General features: G+C 38.0%; 1 protein-coding gene across 1 annotated transcript in view; it reads right to left on the bottom strand.

Moving 5' to 3' along the window:
• LOC107719082 (probable E3 ubiquitin-protein ligase HERC1) overlaps positions 1-18,038 on the bottom strand; it is a 71,978-nt gene that overhangs the window by 38,724 nt on the left and 15,216 nt on the right. Inside the window, 25 exon segments of the mRNA XM_016526400.1 lie at positions 272-426; positions 740-980; positions 1,689-1,809; positions 2,003-2,200; positions 2,344-2,582; positions 3,597-3,645; positions 3,759-3,837; positions 3,921-4,218; positions 4,964-5,135; positions 5,282-5,408; positions 5,814-5,925; positions 6,490-6,663; positions 6,754-6,966; positions 7,140-7,331; positions 8,649-8,781; positions 8,997-9,149; positions 10,321-10,542; positions 10,652-10,777; positions 10,866-10,905; positions 12,154-12,288; positions 13,128-13,262; positions 13,632-13,803; positions 14,680-14,943; positions 14,946-15,104; positions 15,414-15,510. Of these exon segments, the coding sequence (XP_016381886.1) occupies positions 272-426; positions 740-980; positions 1,689-1,809; positions 2,003-2,200; positions 2,344-2,582; positions 3,597-3,645; positions 3,759-3,837; positions 3,921-4,218; positions 4,964-5,135; positions 5,282-5,408; positions 5,814-5,925; positions 6,490-6,663; positions 6,754-6,966; positions 7,140-7,331; positions 8,649-8,781; positions 8,997-9,149; positions 10,321-10,542; positions 10,652-10,777; positions 10,866-10,905; positions 12,154-12,288; positions 13,128-13,262; positions 13,632-13,803; positions 14,680-14,943; positions 14,946-15,104; positions 15,414-15,510 (4,006 nt within the window).

An 18,038-nucleotide genomic window follows, 5' to 3' on the forward strand; every position in this document is an offset into this window, starting at 1 on the left:
TATTACATGTTTATATATATATATATATATATATATATATATATATATATTGACTATTTAGATAATATATATAATATACATTTAGATAATATTATTAAGACTGTATTTTACCTACTCATATTATTGAGAATAAAATAAAAAATAAAAATATTGTAAAAATTAAAGCAATTAGTAAAAAATTGACAAAAATTTTTGTTTAAATTTAATATTTACAACTAGTGTGTATGTTTATACATATAAAAACGCTGAATCTTGTGTTGTAATGACGGACTTTCTTGTTTAGATGTTTCTTCTTGGATGTGCTCTGTGGAATCCCTCTCTAGCACCTCCTGCTGGTGGACTACATGTAACAATCCCTGCAGCTGCTCACTCATTACATCCATGAGAGCCTGGGACACTTCCAATGGCAAGGCATCTTCACAGGAACTGGAGAAACACATACAAACACACAGTTTTATTTAACTGCAGCTGTACAACCTTTATTGTCTGCAGCCAGGTACTGTTGCTCTTATTGGCAGAGGGGATGTTTGTTGATACCAAAACATCCATATGAAATTAAAAGTTTTGGAGTTTCTTTAATATGCAAAACTGTTACATCAAATCAAAATTATGATGTAGCAAGAAGAATGCTTTGAACGTGATTATCTAAGGCATCAGTTTTCAAAATGTGAGGTTTTCACAGCATATCATGGGAGGCGTTCTCTCGTTCTGTATTTAATTATCAAGTTTATAATCTCACCTGGCCGCTATGGCAAATATCTGCAGGAGTCTGGCAGCGGCCAGCTTCACCGCCCCACCGAGCTGCATGTGACCGGACATGGAGGCGGCCAGCCAGCGCTGGTTCACCAGCACGCAGGCATTATCAGTCAGTGTGGACAAGATCTCCAGGACGCCACATTTAATAATCACCACGAGATCCACCGGCTGATAGTGGAAGTTCAGAGTGAAGACTGTAGCTAACAGCAGGTGCTGATAAGAGCCTGAAACGAGACAAATCTATGTTAATCCACTACTTAATTAAACTGGCATATTATTAGAGTACTTGGACTCTGCCAAGCTATAAAATACAGTCAAACTAAATTGAACCACAAAGCAATATCACAAATGAATGTCTATTTGAATCAGTGGGTAATAGTAACATTACAAAAAAATCTGTTTAAAATTGTAAAACTAAAAAATAAATAAATAAATTAAACATCACTATTATTACCATTTCCCCTTGTTTATCCAACTAAGATATGAAAAGTGCATGTGCATAGTAGAGTAGGTACCGTATAAATTGTTTATTATTTTTAGTAACATTAAGATGCATTGTAAAGTACAAAATGTTTTTTTTTTTACTTAACATTATTTACCCTGGTTTATATTATCTACTCATTATTAATAAAAAATAAAATAATAATAAATAAAAAATAAATAAAGTAAAATTAAATTAGTAAAATATTTCAATTGCAAAATATTTAGTTTAAATGTAAATGTAAATACCATTTACATAATTTTTATTATGCATTTACATAATTAATATGAAAAGTAATAAAAAAAGAAGTATATAAACCTAAAAATTACCCCCCAAAAAAACATCTATTAAAAAAAATACAAATAAGTTTAATTGGTTTATAAATTGTTTAAAGTTTTTTTTTTTTGCATTTAGACAAATGCTACATGCAGTAGTAAGAAGCGTTACCCACCAGCCTGTTCTCTCTCTAATGCCACCTTCTGTCTAAGCACACGCACCAGTTGCTGGTACAGTGTGTGAGCCGCAGACTGTAACTCCCTCTGAACACTGATAGGAGCCGACTGAGTCCCAGCCTAGACACAAATTCAACATTTCAAACATATTTCAAAAGAATATAGGCTTAACCTATAAGGGTGATGTTCCAAGTCAAGATACAAAAAATACAATTTCTTAGCATAACACAAGAACACCAAAAAAAAATTCATGCATATGTTGGAAAAATCTGTGGTTTGTATTTGAGGAAATGTCATTTTCAGCGTGTCTTACGGTGTAATGGTGAATCTTGTTGTTAGGTGCCGCTAGACTGCCGGTGATCGGGGCACCCAGACCAAAGCAGCCAGAGAGGAACTGCAGCTGCACTGACTGCAGGAGGCCTGGAAAACGAGGAGGCGCCAGAGAGCTGACGTTCTTTTCCTCCATCTCTGACAGAAAGGAGGAAATCTGACACAAGGCCTCCAAACGCACCTGGATGAAGGGGATGAAAACAATTGTAATGTCTCTACATCTTTATTAGTACTATGTGAAAACATTACACATTTAATATAGCCTGCTTATTTATTAGTTGTTTAGTTATTGAAACTAAAATGGATCTGCAATGGATTTCCCACCTGAGCTCTTTGGTGTTGCTGCGCCATGGCTACGGTGATGGCTTTGGGATCCACATGTGCAACTCCATCTTTGTCCATCAGAGAAGAGGTTCGGTGGAGGCTGCCACAAAGGAAATGGAAGACCTGGCCCAGGACGGGTGTGCCACCTCCACCTGGGCACAGCACGGTAGTGGGACTGATGCACTGCCGTAGACGCTCCCAGGCATCTTTCATGATGCCCAAAGAACAGAGAGGAAGGCCTAGCAAGAAACAAGACTGATTAGCACAGAGATGTGATTGTTAAGCTAACTAAAACTGATTATTCTAGTTTATGTAATATAAGAGATAGAGAAAGACAATGCGAGATATCAGACATGCAAGATCAGATTAGATGTTTGGGATCAGACGTGTGATATATACGGTAAGACTTCAGAAATCAGATCAGACATGAGATATCACGTGAGATTAGGCAAGCAAGATATCAAGCAGCTGTGAGATCAGACATGAAAGAGATCAGATATGTGAGATCAGACAGGTGAAAATCAGACGTGAGATATCAGAAATGAGAGATCGTACATCACATCAGATGTCAAAGAGCTAACATGCAAGATCACACCTTTAAAAGATCAAAAATGTAACAAAGCTAATATGTGTGAGATCAGATATGCAAGATCAGATGTGAGAAATCATACATATAAGATTTGATATGTCAGAGATCAGTAAGGGTAGATTAGACATGTGAGAGGAAACGCATGAGAAGTTAGAAACGGAAGATCAGACACTGGATATCAGACATGAAAAATCTGAACTGTGCTGAACTGTGAGATCAGACAAGTAAAAAAATCAAAGATCAGATATGTAAGATATAAGACGTGAGATCAGATGCATATATTTTATGTGAGAGATCAATTATGTTAGATGATACATGGGAGATGACACATTAGAAATCAGAAACGTGAGATCAGACATTTGATATCACACGTGAAATATCAGACAGGTTAAAGATGAAAGATGCAACGAATCCAGTATGCGTAAAATCTGGTATGTTAGATATCTGAGATCAGATGTGAGAAATCATACATGTGAGATCAGATATGTGCGAGATCAGTTATGTTAGATATATGCAAGATGAGACACGTGAGAAATTAGAAACAAAAGATGAGTGACATCAGTCATGTTAGGGATGAAACATGCAATAGATCCAATATGTGTGAGATCAGACACGTGAGATCAGATACATAATAAAGTAATATGCTATTTCATATGCCCCTTACCAATTTTATTCTTGAATGTCCCTGAGGAGCTTTTAGACTGATCTGGTGTCTTTAAAAGAAAGACAAAACAGATTACAAATGACAAAATCAAACAACAAGACCCAAATGAGAGATTAATTTAATTGATATTAAACTGGGGAGAAACATGAGAAACATAAATACCTCCCTCTCACTGAAACTTCTCTCAGAAGAGGACTGTATATCCATCTTTGTTCCTAAAGCCTCATTGTAGGGTGGAGATCTATGTAGTGAGAGATATTTATCACCTTCAGATTTTTTCACACCCGCACATGCAAATGTTTTGTAATTGCACGCAACACAAACCTGGCCAAGCTGCTCTCAGTAGGTGTCTGTGACAACACACTCTCCTCCTGCCAAGCAGCTCGGACCCCCAGCAACAGGAAGAGGCAGCGTGAAACCAGCAGGTGGCAGGCTGCTGGGAAGGGCAGGCCCTGGTCAGTGGTGCTGTGGTGGTCCCAGGGCCGCTGTGGGGGCTCCCTGTCTGGCGTCCCAGGGCTCTCAGTGCTGCTGGGCAATGTGCTGGTGCCAGACGACTCGTACACAGTCTCGTTCTGTTGGAGCTGCATGGCCTCACGGGTGGCCAGGAAACACTGCAGCACCTCTGCAAGGAGGAGGACACACACAAATAGTTCACAATTACACAACGCCAAAGGGAGTGTCTTTTAAAGCCAATAATGTCACATTAATCCCAAACATGATTCGGGTTATTACTGTTAATTAAAACTAAAACCATAAAAACATTTTCATTACTTGAAATAAAATATTAAAATAATAAATAATAAAATAATAATAATAAAAAAACTTAAAATTCAGAAATGTTGCCTTGGCAAAATAAGTTTAAGTACTAAAATAACTCAAATTAAATAAACTATAAAAACTAAAACTACTACATAATTTAAAAAAATGATGTAGTAAATAATTAAAAATATAAAAAAATATTAAAATATCACTGGCCATGATCTATTGATAACATACAATATTAAATGTTTATATATAAGAAAATAAGAAAATAGGTGTTTCAAGATGTATATTTAAAAGTTGAATTATTTAGAGCGGTGACAAAACAGCAAAGACATCAGCAAAAAACATCCTGTGTGACAATGTTTATACATACATATATTTTAATACAAGTGAACAGTAAGTGAACGAATCAACTGAAGGATATATATGACTAAGTATTAAATCCCAGAACTGTGGCTGAAAAAAGGGTGGGTTAAACACCACAACACTAAGACTGTTGAACAGACCTTATTCTGAGACAAAGAATCCTTTATACTTTGGTATATGGTTCAACAGAAGCACACACTCGCTCTGTGAAGGAAGAACACAGAAAGCAGCATGTTTACCCGGCAGGTACATACTGCTGATGCTGGGCGTCTCCTCCTCTAAGGGATCGTCCTGGTTGTGTTCAGCAGCGTGTGGTGTCTGGCTGCTGGGATCTGTGTCTCTTCCTGTCTGCTCTCCTGAGCTGCCCACTTCCTGTCTCTCCTCACTGGGGCTCTGAGAGCCCAATGAAGCCTGGACAGGACGAAACATTATTTTACGAAAATGTTACTTTGTCCCTGGTTACAGTGACTTTTCAGCAGCTATTATTTCAGTCTTCAGTGTCATCCTTTAAATAGAGCATATATTCATTAGTTTATATGACTGTTGATGTGTTTTACCTGTTTGGTGGTAGTTGTTGTTTGGACGCTGGTTGTGTTTCCTATGCTCTCTTTATAGGACAGCAGAGTGCTGCGGATTTTATACACCACCTGATATATTTCAATCAGCACCTCACAGGGCTCATATCTGCAGTCAAACAAACACACACACACACACACACACACACACAGACGTACGCACATTAATGGACTGTTTAAACTATTGGTTCATCACGACTGCTGCTGCAGAAGGTTGATCTGGATATTCACGACTGTCAATTCATATTCACTGAACTCTCACTCTCACACATGAGTCTTTATGGCTGAGGAATTTATCAAGTGAGATTTCTCACAGCACAGAGAGAGACAGGCACTGACACTTTAATATACACATATAGAATCATTCTTTAAATAGAGCATATACTCATTAAATCTGGGTCAACTAATTAAAGAGTTCATTACACTATGACAGAAGGGAGACGTGGGAAGACAAAAGTGTTCAAGAGATCTAGGTAAAAAGAGAGAATGCGGGTGAGGTGTGGATCTCACTCACTTATCCTGCCAGTAGGCTTCATGAAGGCCGGCATGTTTGAGTAGAGCGGCCAAACTACAGCGACATGCCGTCTCTAACACAGAGTCTCCCACTGATCCACTATTGTCCCAGTCTGCATAAAAACACACAAGTGAAGGTCAATATTTAGACAGGTACATGATAACAGAGATTATGATGTTGCTTTCTGCAATACTTGATTGGTTTTCCATTTTCGTGGAGTTTGTGGAGTAAGTAAATGTAAACTGTGTGTTTACACAGCTTTTTAAAAATGGCGGGTGCGGTGATTCATATGGCATGCATTCGGCCAATCAACATACAAATATGTCACTGGTAGTTCCTATTGTGCTGGGTTACATTCTACTCTGAAGTAGGAGCTAATTTAGTCCCCCCAAAAGGCTTCCAATAACTGAAAGTTCCTGTGTATAGTTCCCAGGCATAGATATGTATAGGTAGATACACATTCCAGCCGCGAATGAGGCATCTATGTATTTATATCAATGGTTATACGAAGGAACTATGAAAACGTTCCTCTGGTGCAAAAGCCACTTTTGTAAGTGTTCGGTGCCACTAGTGGTACAGAAATGTTAAAAAAAAGATTATGTAAATAAATGTCTTGAAATATTTTTTATCTTCTTTTCATATTCTATACACCGCCCAAAACCTGCCTCCCTCTTACCTTGACTCTCCGCATACTCCTTCATTTTCCTCCAGAGGGCGCTGGCAGGTTCTCGTGGGGAGCCAAGAGCAAGTTCCACTAGCGTTGTGTTATCTTCCGACAGCCGCAGCTCGGCTAGTCTCACGTCTCCGCAACCCATGAACACAGCCTCAGTCAGCCAACCCATTGCCCAGTCTATAGGACAACACAGATGAGTATTTATGTGAGTGTTCACACCACACAACATAAACAATAAGCTGCTGCCTCCTGGAGGCAAGTCATTACCCAGTTGTTCAAAGTCTATCTCCAGCCCGTTTCTCAAGAGTGGGTTACACAGCCAGAACTCTGCTGTCTTCTCCTGGATGGAAGGGGGCGGGCCCTGCAGCATACCTCCCAGGCATCGACCAATGGCAAGAGCCACAGACCTCTCCAGGTCTAGTAGCCATGCCCAGTCTTCTGACTCTGACGCTGTGATTGGCTCAGAGGTTTCAGATGCTTCTGCAATAGGAAGTAAGTACTGTGTCCATCTCTGAATTTCTTAACAGCGTGTCACACTGATGATCTGTCATTTGTTATTGAATAAGTTGTTTTTGAATCGTTCGGATGTCAAACAATGCATTAAGGTATCCTGAACGTTTTCCGAGAATGAAATTTATCATTCTGGTCCTCACCCTGTGAGGTTCCTTCCAGCTCCATGTCTTCCAGGTGCGCAGTGTTGGGCAGGTAACAGTTGAGCTCGTTGAGATGTTCAAGCAAAGTGAGTAGGTGAGGAAGGAGGGGTCTGACCACAGCCAATGGCAACAGGAGCAGAGAGTACATCACCTGACACAGAAGACTGCCCGCCACCGAAACAAACAGCACAGCTACAAAGAAACACACATATAACTCAATACTTGGTCTGGTTGGATCATGGGATGGCTACTATGGATGGCGGAACGGATGGCAAGATAAATGGAGGAATAACAGATGGACAGAGGGATAGACAGAGGAATGGATGGATGAATGGACTGACAGATGGATAGATGGATGGCTACATAAACAGATGAAGGGATGGATGGACGGACGGATGAGATGGGTGGACAAATGGATGGTTGGATTGACAGATGGATGGATGGCTACATAACGAGCCAAAGCTGGGGTGGAAAGAGAGAAGGATGGACTAATGGATGGATGGATGAATGGGAAACTACATAAATGGATGGAGGGGAAGGATGAACAGAAGGCTGGATGGGTGGATGGCTACATAAATAGATGGGAGGATGGAGGGGTGGATAATTGAATTGACTGTTTATGAATGGCTACATGGATGGATGGAAGATTGATGGATGGGGGATGGATGGAGAAACAGATGGATTGATGGATAAATGGATGGATGGTTAGATAAATAAACAGAGATAGAGATGGGTGGATGGCTGGCTGGCTACATAAACAGATGAAGAGATGGATGGATGGCTACATAAATGGAGGAATGGATGAATAGACTGACTGATTATGAATGGCTACATGGAAGGATGGATGGATGGATGGACTGATGGATTAATAGATGGCTACAAATGGCTACATAAATAGACAAAGGGATGGATAAACACACAAAGAGATAGATGGATGGATGAATGGATGAAAGGAAGGGTACTTTACTGAATTAAAGGATAGGTGGATGGATGGATCAACAAATATACAGAAAATGGATTACTCCATAAATGGATAGATGGGATGAAGAGATGGATGGATGGCTACATAAATGGAGGAATGGATGAATAGACTGACTGATTATGAATGGCTACATGGAAGGATGGATGGATGGATGGATGGATGGACTGATGGATTAATAGATGGCTACAAATGGCTACATAAATAGACAAAGGGATGGATAAACACACAAAGAGATAGATGGATGGATGAATGGATGAAAGGAAGGGTACTTTACTGAATTAAAGGATAGGTGGATGGATGGATCAACAAATATACAGAAAATGGATTACTCCATAAATGGATAGATGGATGGATGGACGAATGGTTGCATGGACAGAAGGATGAATGGACACATGGATGGCTACATACATATGAACTGCTACTCTAGATGGATGGATGAATGAATGAAGGGAGTAACTAACAGACAGATGGCTAGATGCATGGATGGTTAGATGGACAGATTAATGGCGCATAATGTGTGTTCTTACTGTGTAGTTTCTTGATGACGTGTTTGTCCAGTGTGCTCTCCTCCAGCAGGATGGTGGATCTCCTGAAGGTTTCGGCTGCGTAAGGCAGCAGCAGGCACAGGTGCTTATGGAGCAGCACGACGCTACTGTCATCCTACACAACACACAAAATCTGTTCTTTAAAAACGCTTATTATGCAAACCGCCTTCACCTCTGGGTTCTGGAACAAGAATTAAGAATCTTTGACTAAACATGCTCACACAACAGTATTTAATTTCTTAAAACTACAATCCGTAACCACTGCAACTGGCAGCCGGCAGGAGCTATCATATGGAGTGGGTTTTAACAGGAAATGTGTCACTGTTGTACCTCAGCGCCTGTGTGGATGTAGCAGTGGGCCAGCAGGTGTCTGTGAAGGGCTGACAGCAGGTGGTGGAAGTGTGATGGAGCCTCCGTCTGTTTCTGGGACTGACTGAACCGCTGTTTATCGCTGTTCTTCTCCAGTTCACCAAACGCACGCTCCTGAATGAACAAACAGCATTCAAAAGGGAACAAAGTTAACAGAGTTAACAGAAAGGAGAACATATTACGATTTGTGTTTTGATTTTTAAAAGTTTCCTCAAAATATATCACACATTAAATCCCTTTTATAATTGTATATATTTTAATTTTAATTTTATATAATTAAATATATATCAAAACATCTCAGTTTGGATTGGTTGTTCCTACAAGCAACTCCTGTGTAGGAAGTGGGCAGAGAGGATCAGAGACAGGTTTAAATATTTGCATATATAAATTATTATTTTAAATGATTATTATATACTGGGGTAAGTAAGATTTTTTAAATCAACACTTTTATTCAGCAAAAGGGACTGTAAAAACATTTATAATGTTACAAAATATTTCTATTTCAAATAAATGCTGTTATTTTAAAATGTAAACCTATACATAAAAGAATCATAAAAAAGTAACATGGTTTCCACAAAAAAAAAAAAAGTTTTCATGTTTGCAACACTGATAATATTTCTTGAGCACCAAATCAGCATATTAGAATGATTTCTAAAGGATCACACTAAAGACTAAAGACTGGAGTAATGGCTGCTGAAAATTCAGCTTTGCCATCACAGGAACAAAATATATTTGAAAAAATATTTAAACAGAAAAAAAGTCATTTTAAATTGTAATAATATTTCACAATATTATTGTTTTTTTGTTTTTTTACTGTATTTTTGATCAAATAAATGCAGCCTTGGTCAGCATAAGATACGTCCATCAAAAAACATAAAAAAACAGCAGTGTATATTATAAAGTAAAAAAATAAAATAAAGTATTACATATATATATATATATATATATATACAGTATATAATCAATTATAAATGATTTAATATTATATTTTTCATATATTTGTTCTTAATTATATATTCTAAATTATTTGTAATCAGCAAAATTAATAAAAGAGAGAAGAACAAAAACGAAAGGTTTCCAAAAGAGGTCCAAGATTTTTGTAATTTAGATTGGGGTCCAATGCCAGATTTATGAATGCCAGTTTTAAAATGCCAGTTTCCTTTCCTAAGTATTTGAGAAAGGCAGAAATGAATATTCTTATTACAATTCAAATCAACTGAGGCTTAAAAATGGAAAACATATTTTGTGTCTGTCAATCTGACAACTGTTGAACCAGTGGACTGACCGTATAGAAGCCAATGCTGAGCAGCAAGGTCTTTAGGAGCACTTCAGCCAGGTGGAGATGGTCTGGAGCTTCTGAGCCTGAGCTAACACTTCCTGTGGGGCAGTCAGGGGTGGGCGGCAGCGCCAGACCTGCACTCAACTCCCCAGGTGAGCTGTATCCCAGCAGGGATGCCACATGACTCTGTTCCTGCAGGCTGTTCAGCACCATGTCCAGCTGTAGACGCTGTAATAGTAATATCACCGAATCATTAGTGGAGCGCAAAGGAACAGCAGGGGTTTCTCAGCAAATATTGATATACGTGCCAGAGTTGAATATTGTTGTGTTTGCGTACCTGTCCTTTAGAGAGGCTTTCCCAGCTCTCTGGACCCTGTGGTAACAGCGAGTGCAGCAGCTCCGTTCTCTCCCTGAGAGGAGGCAGCAACAGAGATGCTCCGATGGACAGCGTGTTCATTACCGCCTCAACGCACAAACAAAAATGTATTACTATGGTGTAGAAATGACTCATATGCTGGCATTCTGACAGATGATTCAGTTGAAAGAGTTACACTGAACTCTTGAGCATTCCAGCTATATGAGTGTCTGCAGCTGACATTGACATTGACACAGATAAACCAGAATTCTTGCTTGCCTATGCAAAACTCTCTGCCACAGTTCTCTGGTGTGCTAGGTGGTTGCTAGGGCATTGCTATGCAGTTGTTTAGCTGAAATGGTGGTTGCTATGTAGTGACTTTAGAGAAAAATTAAAACCTGAAGTAGAAACTTGGAGGCTAGAGTTAGAGGTTCATAAGTATGAGCAATAGTAACCCCAATCACTAGAGGCACAAATAATAAAATAAAACAAAACAAAACAAAAAAAGTTATGGATGGGGATGTTCTGTTAAAACAAAGATTTTAAAAATAAAATATGAGAATATATGCGGCGCGATGCAATGCAACACGTAAAAAGACAGTATAAGTCATTATAATCAGTAAATATGTCCTAACTGGATGCAACAAATGCCTCATTTGTAATGGGTTTTATTCGTTTTGTCTCGTTGCGCCGGGACACGGCATCACAGTATGGTAAGGGGAGTAACATTTCGGTCACACGCTTGAGGAATTCAGCCAATCACAACGCACTGGATAGCTGGCCAATCAACAAAATAATGTTCCTTTTTAGCAGCATCATATGACCCCTTTAAGGTATTCTGGAAGCTTCCACATAATGGGAACAAGACGTTTGACACACTCTCTCTTTCGTTGGAGATACTGGCAGAATTAACATTTACAGAATGAAATGTTCTGACCTCAAGGTCAACATACATCACTTACCATCTTGAGGCCTCAGCAGGAAAATTTCTGCGATATTATATAATCTGTATGACAGCTCTTATGTAATCTCAAAGCTTGAAGTCGACAGATGTAAACTACTGACATCTGGCATTGCAAATGTCTATGAATCAGATTGGCATGTTTCAAGCATCCGTCCATAATATGAAATTTCAAATTATACATTCTTCATTTTATAAAGTATAACAAACATTTTTAATATTCGAATTAAAAAAAACTCAAAATAGAAAAAATAATAGAAAAATAGAAACAAATATTAAAATAAAAATAAAAAACTTAAATAAAATGTATTAAAATTAATAAATACGTTTAAATCTATCCATATCCACATACCTACCTATCAAAGAACGAGATTTGTTGCATGATTTGCTTTTAAAACAGCAATATCTGACACTCTGTGCCTCTATACATACATTAAACTGTACATATTTTCGATTAATGGTTTATGGTTCAAATCACAATCCATCATTTGTAAATCTGGGTGGGTTGGTGCTGGGTTTTTACCTCTTAGAGGGGAAAGGTGCAGGTGGTGTGTCCCCACTGATACTATCGCAGTAACGCTCCAGGAAACTGCGCAGGTATGTAAACGTGCTCTCCTCGAGATCCACACAAAATGGCCTGTGCCAAGCCACCAGCTGCCTGCCAGGCGCACAAACACACATTGATAATTCACACTCAGTCCTGTCAGGAAAACAATGCAACTGAATAGCTGTGAATAATGGAAAATGAAAAATATAAATGCAAATGTATTAATACATTAGCGGTGAAACTCACGCCAGGTTTTTGATTACGTTTTTGATTTGTGAAAATGAGAAAGGTGCCGTTTCCCGTAGGCTCAAACTCATTTAAGGATAAACTGCTTTTGGTTAGGGTTTAGATCAGAAAGAGACGGCTTTTTATTCCATTTGCATTATCCATAAGCAATGAGATGCATGAAATACCGAACATGCATTGTGGAAAAGCCATCAAATCTCAACTAATGATATTATATAATCTGTATGACAGCTCTTATGTAATCTCAAAGCTTGAAGTCGACAGATGTAAACTACTGACATCTGGCATTGCAAATGTCTATGAATCGGATTGGCATGTTTCAAGCATCCGTCCATAATATGAAATTATATTTTCAAATTATACATTCTTCATTTTATAAAGTATAACAAACATTTTTAATATTCGAATTAAAAAAAACTCAAAATAGAAAAAATAATAGAAAAATAGAAACAAATATTAAAATAAAAATAAAAAACTTAAATACAATTTATTAAAATGAATAAATACGTTTAAATCTATCCATATCCACATACCTACCTATCAAAGAACGAGATTTGTTGCATGATTTGCTTTTAAAACAGCAATATCTGACACTCTGTGCCTCTATACATACATTAAACTGTACATATTTTCGATTAATGGTTTATGGTTCAAATCACAATCCATCATTTGTAAATCTGGGTGGGTTGGTGCTGGGTTTTTACCTCTTAGAGGGGAAAGGTGCAGGTGGTGTGTCCCCACTGATACTATCGCAGTAACGCTCCAGGAAACTGCGCAGGTATGTAAACGTGCTCTCCTCGAGATCCACACAAAATGGCCTGTGCCAAGCCACCAGCTGCCTGCCAGGCGCACAAACACACATTGATAATTCACACTCAGTCCTGTCAGGAAAACAATGCAACTGAATAGCTGTGAATAATGGAAAATGAAAAATATAAATGCAAATGTATTAATACATTAGCGGTGAAACTCACGCCAGGTTTTTGATTACGTTTTTGATTTGTGAAAATGAGAAAGGTGCCGTTTCCCGTAGGCTCAAACTCATTTAAGGATAAACTGCTTTTGGTTAGGGTTTAGATCAGAAAGAGACGGCTTTTTATTCCATTTGCATTATCCATAAGCAATGAGATGCATGAAATACCGAACATGCATTGTGGAAAAGCCATCAAATCTCAACTAATGAAATACAGCTTCCTCTTTCTACTCACCTGTCTGTAGGAACCGCTGTCCAGGCCAGGCTGTGGGACGTGCCTGCAGTAATCTGCTGTATTGACACCCCTTCTAAACCAATCACTTTCTTGGGTTTGGTGACTGGCGTTGAGGTATGGCCCTGCCCACACTGCCCCATGGCATTGTTGCCCCAAGCAAATACTTCATTTTCTACAACACAAACCAATGAAATGACTCAAGCATTTTCTTAAAGAAAAAACTTAATGCAGCATCAATCTGAGAATTTAATTTCAGTGAATAACGACTTTTTCTCACACAAAGCTAGCATATGGCTTCAGAAAATTTGGAATATAGCACACAAGTTGTATAGACTATTTTTATGAATTTTTTTTCGCACTTAAAAGCATCAGTTCCCATTTACTGTATCATCAAAACCTTTTTTAGAGGTTTGGAATTACATGAAGGTGAGTAAATAATGAAATAAAATAAAAAATTGTTAAATATTCCTTTAATCCTCAACAGTGTTACTGCAAACTAATGCTAAAAAAAACTAATTAATGTAACTAACTGAAACTAACTGAAATAAAAAAAATAGACATATTGCCTTGGCAACTAAATGAAATAAGTTTAAGTACTTAAAAACTACTAAAACTGAAATAAAAATCAAATAAAGCTACATAGAAATACTTAAAAAAACAAACCTAATAAAAATGACAAAATCACAATAAGATTACTAAAACTTTAACATTCAAAAATAAAAATACAAAATAAATATAATAATATAATATAAATATCAAATAAATATCAAATTAAAAAAATAAAATAACATTGATCAACAATTAATTTTTATACAATTTTCTATAAAATTAAGTTCTATAAAGAAATAAAAAAGTTATATTAAATTAAATTTAATTAAATTTAAAATGCAGTTTAAATATCAAACTCTGCAGACGTTAGGAAAAAAAATGCAGTTTGCAGCAGAAGTTGCCACTATCAGAGCAGAAATTACACATTTCATCTTTTTTTTTTTATCTAATACTATTAATACTATTTTCTTTTCCTATTTTGTTTCTCCATCTCTCTTACCGTGAGACAGAGCGAGACAGTGGCTGTCTCCACAGGAAATGTCTATGATTTTAGTAATACTGAGCTCCTCTATTAATCGAGGTCTGAGTGAGGTGGTGAATTATTAAATGAAATAAAAATGACAGACAGACAGACAGACAGACAGAGACGATAGATAGATAGATAGATAGATAGATATTAAATTACAACTGATTTTGTTGTAAAATATGGACTTCTAGGGAAAACATTTAAATACTACAGAAGCATATAATATGGCCACTTTATATGAAACATCTGCATACCGTTGTCTCCTCCTCCAAAGGACCAGACGATTCGTCCATCTTGAGCCACAGCGATGGTATGAGAGCTGCCACAGGCCACTTGCCCGACCCCACTGATGTCCTTCACCAGAGTGGGCATGTTACGACTGTGACTGTCGCTGTGACCTACATGACAGGCAGACAGAGTAAAAATGAGACTGAGACAGACAGGCAGAACTTCTGACACAACAGTCTGACTCATTGTCTGACAAATTATTTCACTGTGGATTTGAGAAAAGTCTATGCAGTGTGTACTGTGCACAGCAGTCATTCAAACCATAAAAACCACCTCACAGAAATCAATAGTGAATTGTATTTCACTGACAACACTATATCTGAGAACAGATCCTCAGGCCTCAGGTGTGTGTGTGTGTGTGTGTGTGTGTGTGTGTGTGTTTAGTGATGCTGATAGTCTGTAAGAGGAGAGTGATGTACCGAGTCGACCGAAGTCGCCTTCCCCCCAGGTGTACAGCTCTCCGTCATTAGTCACCGCGGCGCTGTGTCTGTATCCAGCAGAAACACACACCACCACCTACAATACACACATAGGAAACACACACACACTTTGACAAATGCAATACGACAAACTAGTTTGTTACATTTTTTAAGAAATATTTGTGGTTGTTTGAGTGTTTGTGGTTACTGTGGCATTGCTATGTGATCGCTAGAGTGTTATGACTGATTTCAGCATGTCGTGTTGTTGCTTGGGAATTCAGGGGTTGCTAGGGCATAGCTATGAGGTCACTAGGGTGTTTTGGTTGATTTTAGAATGTGGCTATGCAGTTGCTAGTGTTCTGTGGTTACTAGGGCATTGCTATGTGCTCGCTATAGTGATCTGGTTTGATTTTTAGTATGTTTGGTTGTTGCTGGGGGAATTCAGGGGTTGCTGGGGCACTGCTATGTGGTCATTAGCATGTTTTGATTGATATTATAATGTCTATGCAGTTGCTAGGGTGTTCTGTGGTTGCTAAGGAATTGCTATGTGGTCGCTAGGGTGTTCGGAGTGATTTTTAGCATTTTGCTATGCAGTTGCTAAGGTGTTCTGTAGTTGCTAGGGCATTGCTACTGTATGTGGTCGTTCGGGTGTTATGACTGATTTTTAACATGTTTCTTTGCAGTTGCTAGGGTGTTCTGTGATTGGTAGGGCATTGCTATGTGGTTGCTAAGGTGTTCTGTGTGATTTTACAATGTTGCAGTTGCTTCGGTGTTCTGGGGTTGCTAGTGCATTGCCTTGTGGTCGCTAGGGTAATTTTTTTGGAAGTTGTTATATTGTTGTTAGGGCATTAAGGGGTTGCTAGGGCATCACTGTGTGGTTGCTAGGGTAGTTTCTATTGTGTTCTGGGGTTGTGTTTGTTAAGGCATTGGTAGGTATTCTGGGTTTGCTAGGGCATTGCTATGCAGTTGCTAGGGTGTTGTGGTTGCTAAGGCATTGTTGTGCAGGTGTTAGATTGTTCCGGGTGATTGCTAAAACATTGCTATGCAGTTTCGATTGTGTTGTTGGGTTGCTAGAATGCTACAGTAGCGTTAGAGGTTGTTTTTATATTCTATATTCTAAATGATTTTAGCATGTTGCACTACAGTTGCCAGGATGTTCTGGATTTGCTAGGACATTACTATGTGGTTTCCAGGGTGTTGCTATATGGTTCCTAGTGTCCTCTTAATGATTCCAGCATGTTGCTATGCAGTTTATAGGGTGTTTTGGGTTCTAGGCTAAGGTGTATCTTGTTTCTAGGGTGTTCTAAGCAGTGTTGGGCAAGTTACTCTGAAAATGTAATCAAATTACTGATTACTGATTACTCCTTTTAAAAGTAATCAAGTTACTGTTCTGATTACTTTATTTCAAAAATAATTAGTAATTAGTTACGTTACTTTTTTTCTCCATTAAATTTATGAAATCCCAGCATACACGCTCCCGATAAATATTTGTTATTAAAGCATCAACATTCACAGAACACTGTTATTTTTAACTAAAGCAAGCGGCGGCTGCATACATGGTTTGGCATAGCAGAATGCCAGCAAAGAGCGCTGCATTTATAATCTCTAAAAGACATCTCAGTTCATCGCAATCTCACAAATCTCTGTTATAACACAATAAATATATGCATAATGAACCTTTCATAATGTCTACAATTTGTGTGTTATAATGAGAGGATTCGTGAGCAAGCAAATTTCAGCACTGCATTGCTCAACGCTGCAAACAAGTGTTATAGCCTAAATAAAAACTCTGCATACGCTTGCACCTGTTAATCGTTTATATTTATATTAGTTCATGCTGCTTTTGTGCAATAGATGAATAACAATTTATTTGTTTTAGATATTTTATGTTTAGATATTTCTATTTTGCGGGAGTCCCGTGAATCATTGTATTCTCCCGCACCAGCACTCGCTCATCTTGTCCCGCGCTGCACTCTGTTGCATCGGGTCTCGCGGGAGCAGGTCTCTAATCAACTGGCACTTGACTCGACAGTGCGTGAGCTACATCCTTTTTACAATCTCTAGATTATAAAACACTACATTCTGTCAGCAATGTAAAGCGGCAGTAACGTATAGAGACCTCGGCTTGTCGCTATATATTCACTCTTTGTTCACCCGCTGTCCGCTTAGAATAATTTTCTTCCCGACCCGACCGTTCCCGCTAAATTTAGATCTCGTTTCCAGAATCTCACATTTAAATTTCCGTTACTGAAAGAAAAAGAGATAGGCTGACAAATAAAAGTGTATTCTGCACAAAAAGTTATTTTATTCGTCTTGTCAAGAGTCTTGAATTTATTGACTTGAATTTATATGAATTATATAAAAAGACAAAAATTCGTTTAATATCTTATGCAACAGAGTAGGAAAAAAGTGTCAGAGAAAATAAAAATGTTGTACAAAAATTGTATTTCTTATTTTTATTCGTCTTGTCAGGCCAGCGGCAGACAGTGAATTGATCATAGCCTTTTTAATCAATTTAGCCTTCTCAAATCATCACGATTTGCCTAAAGTAAAATCTATAGATATAAAACAGTTCAAGCATATCACAATGTTAGTTTAAGTGTTTAACCTAGATAAATGTGCGCT

This window comes from Sinocyclocheilus rhinocerous, unplaced genomic scaffold, assembly GCF_001515625.1.
Source record: "Sinocyclocheilus rhinocerous isolate Xijiao unplaced genomic scaffold, SAMN03320098_v1.1 scaffold663, whole genome shotgun sequence".
Lineage (NCBI taxonomy): Eukaryota > Metazoa > Chordata > Actinopteri > Cypriniformes > Cyprinidae > Sinocyclocheilus > Sinocyclocheilus rhinocerous.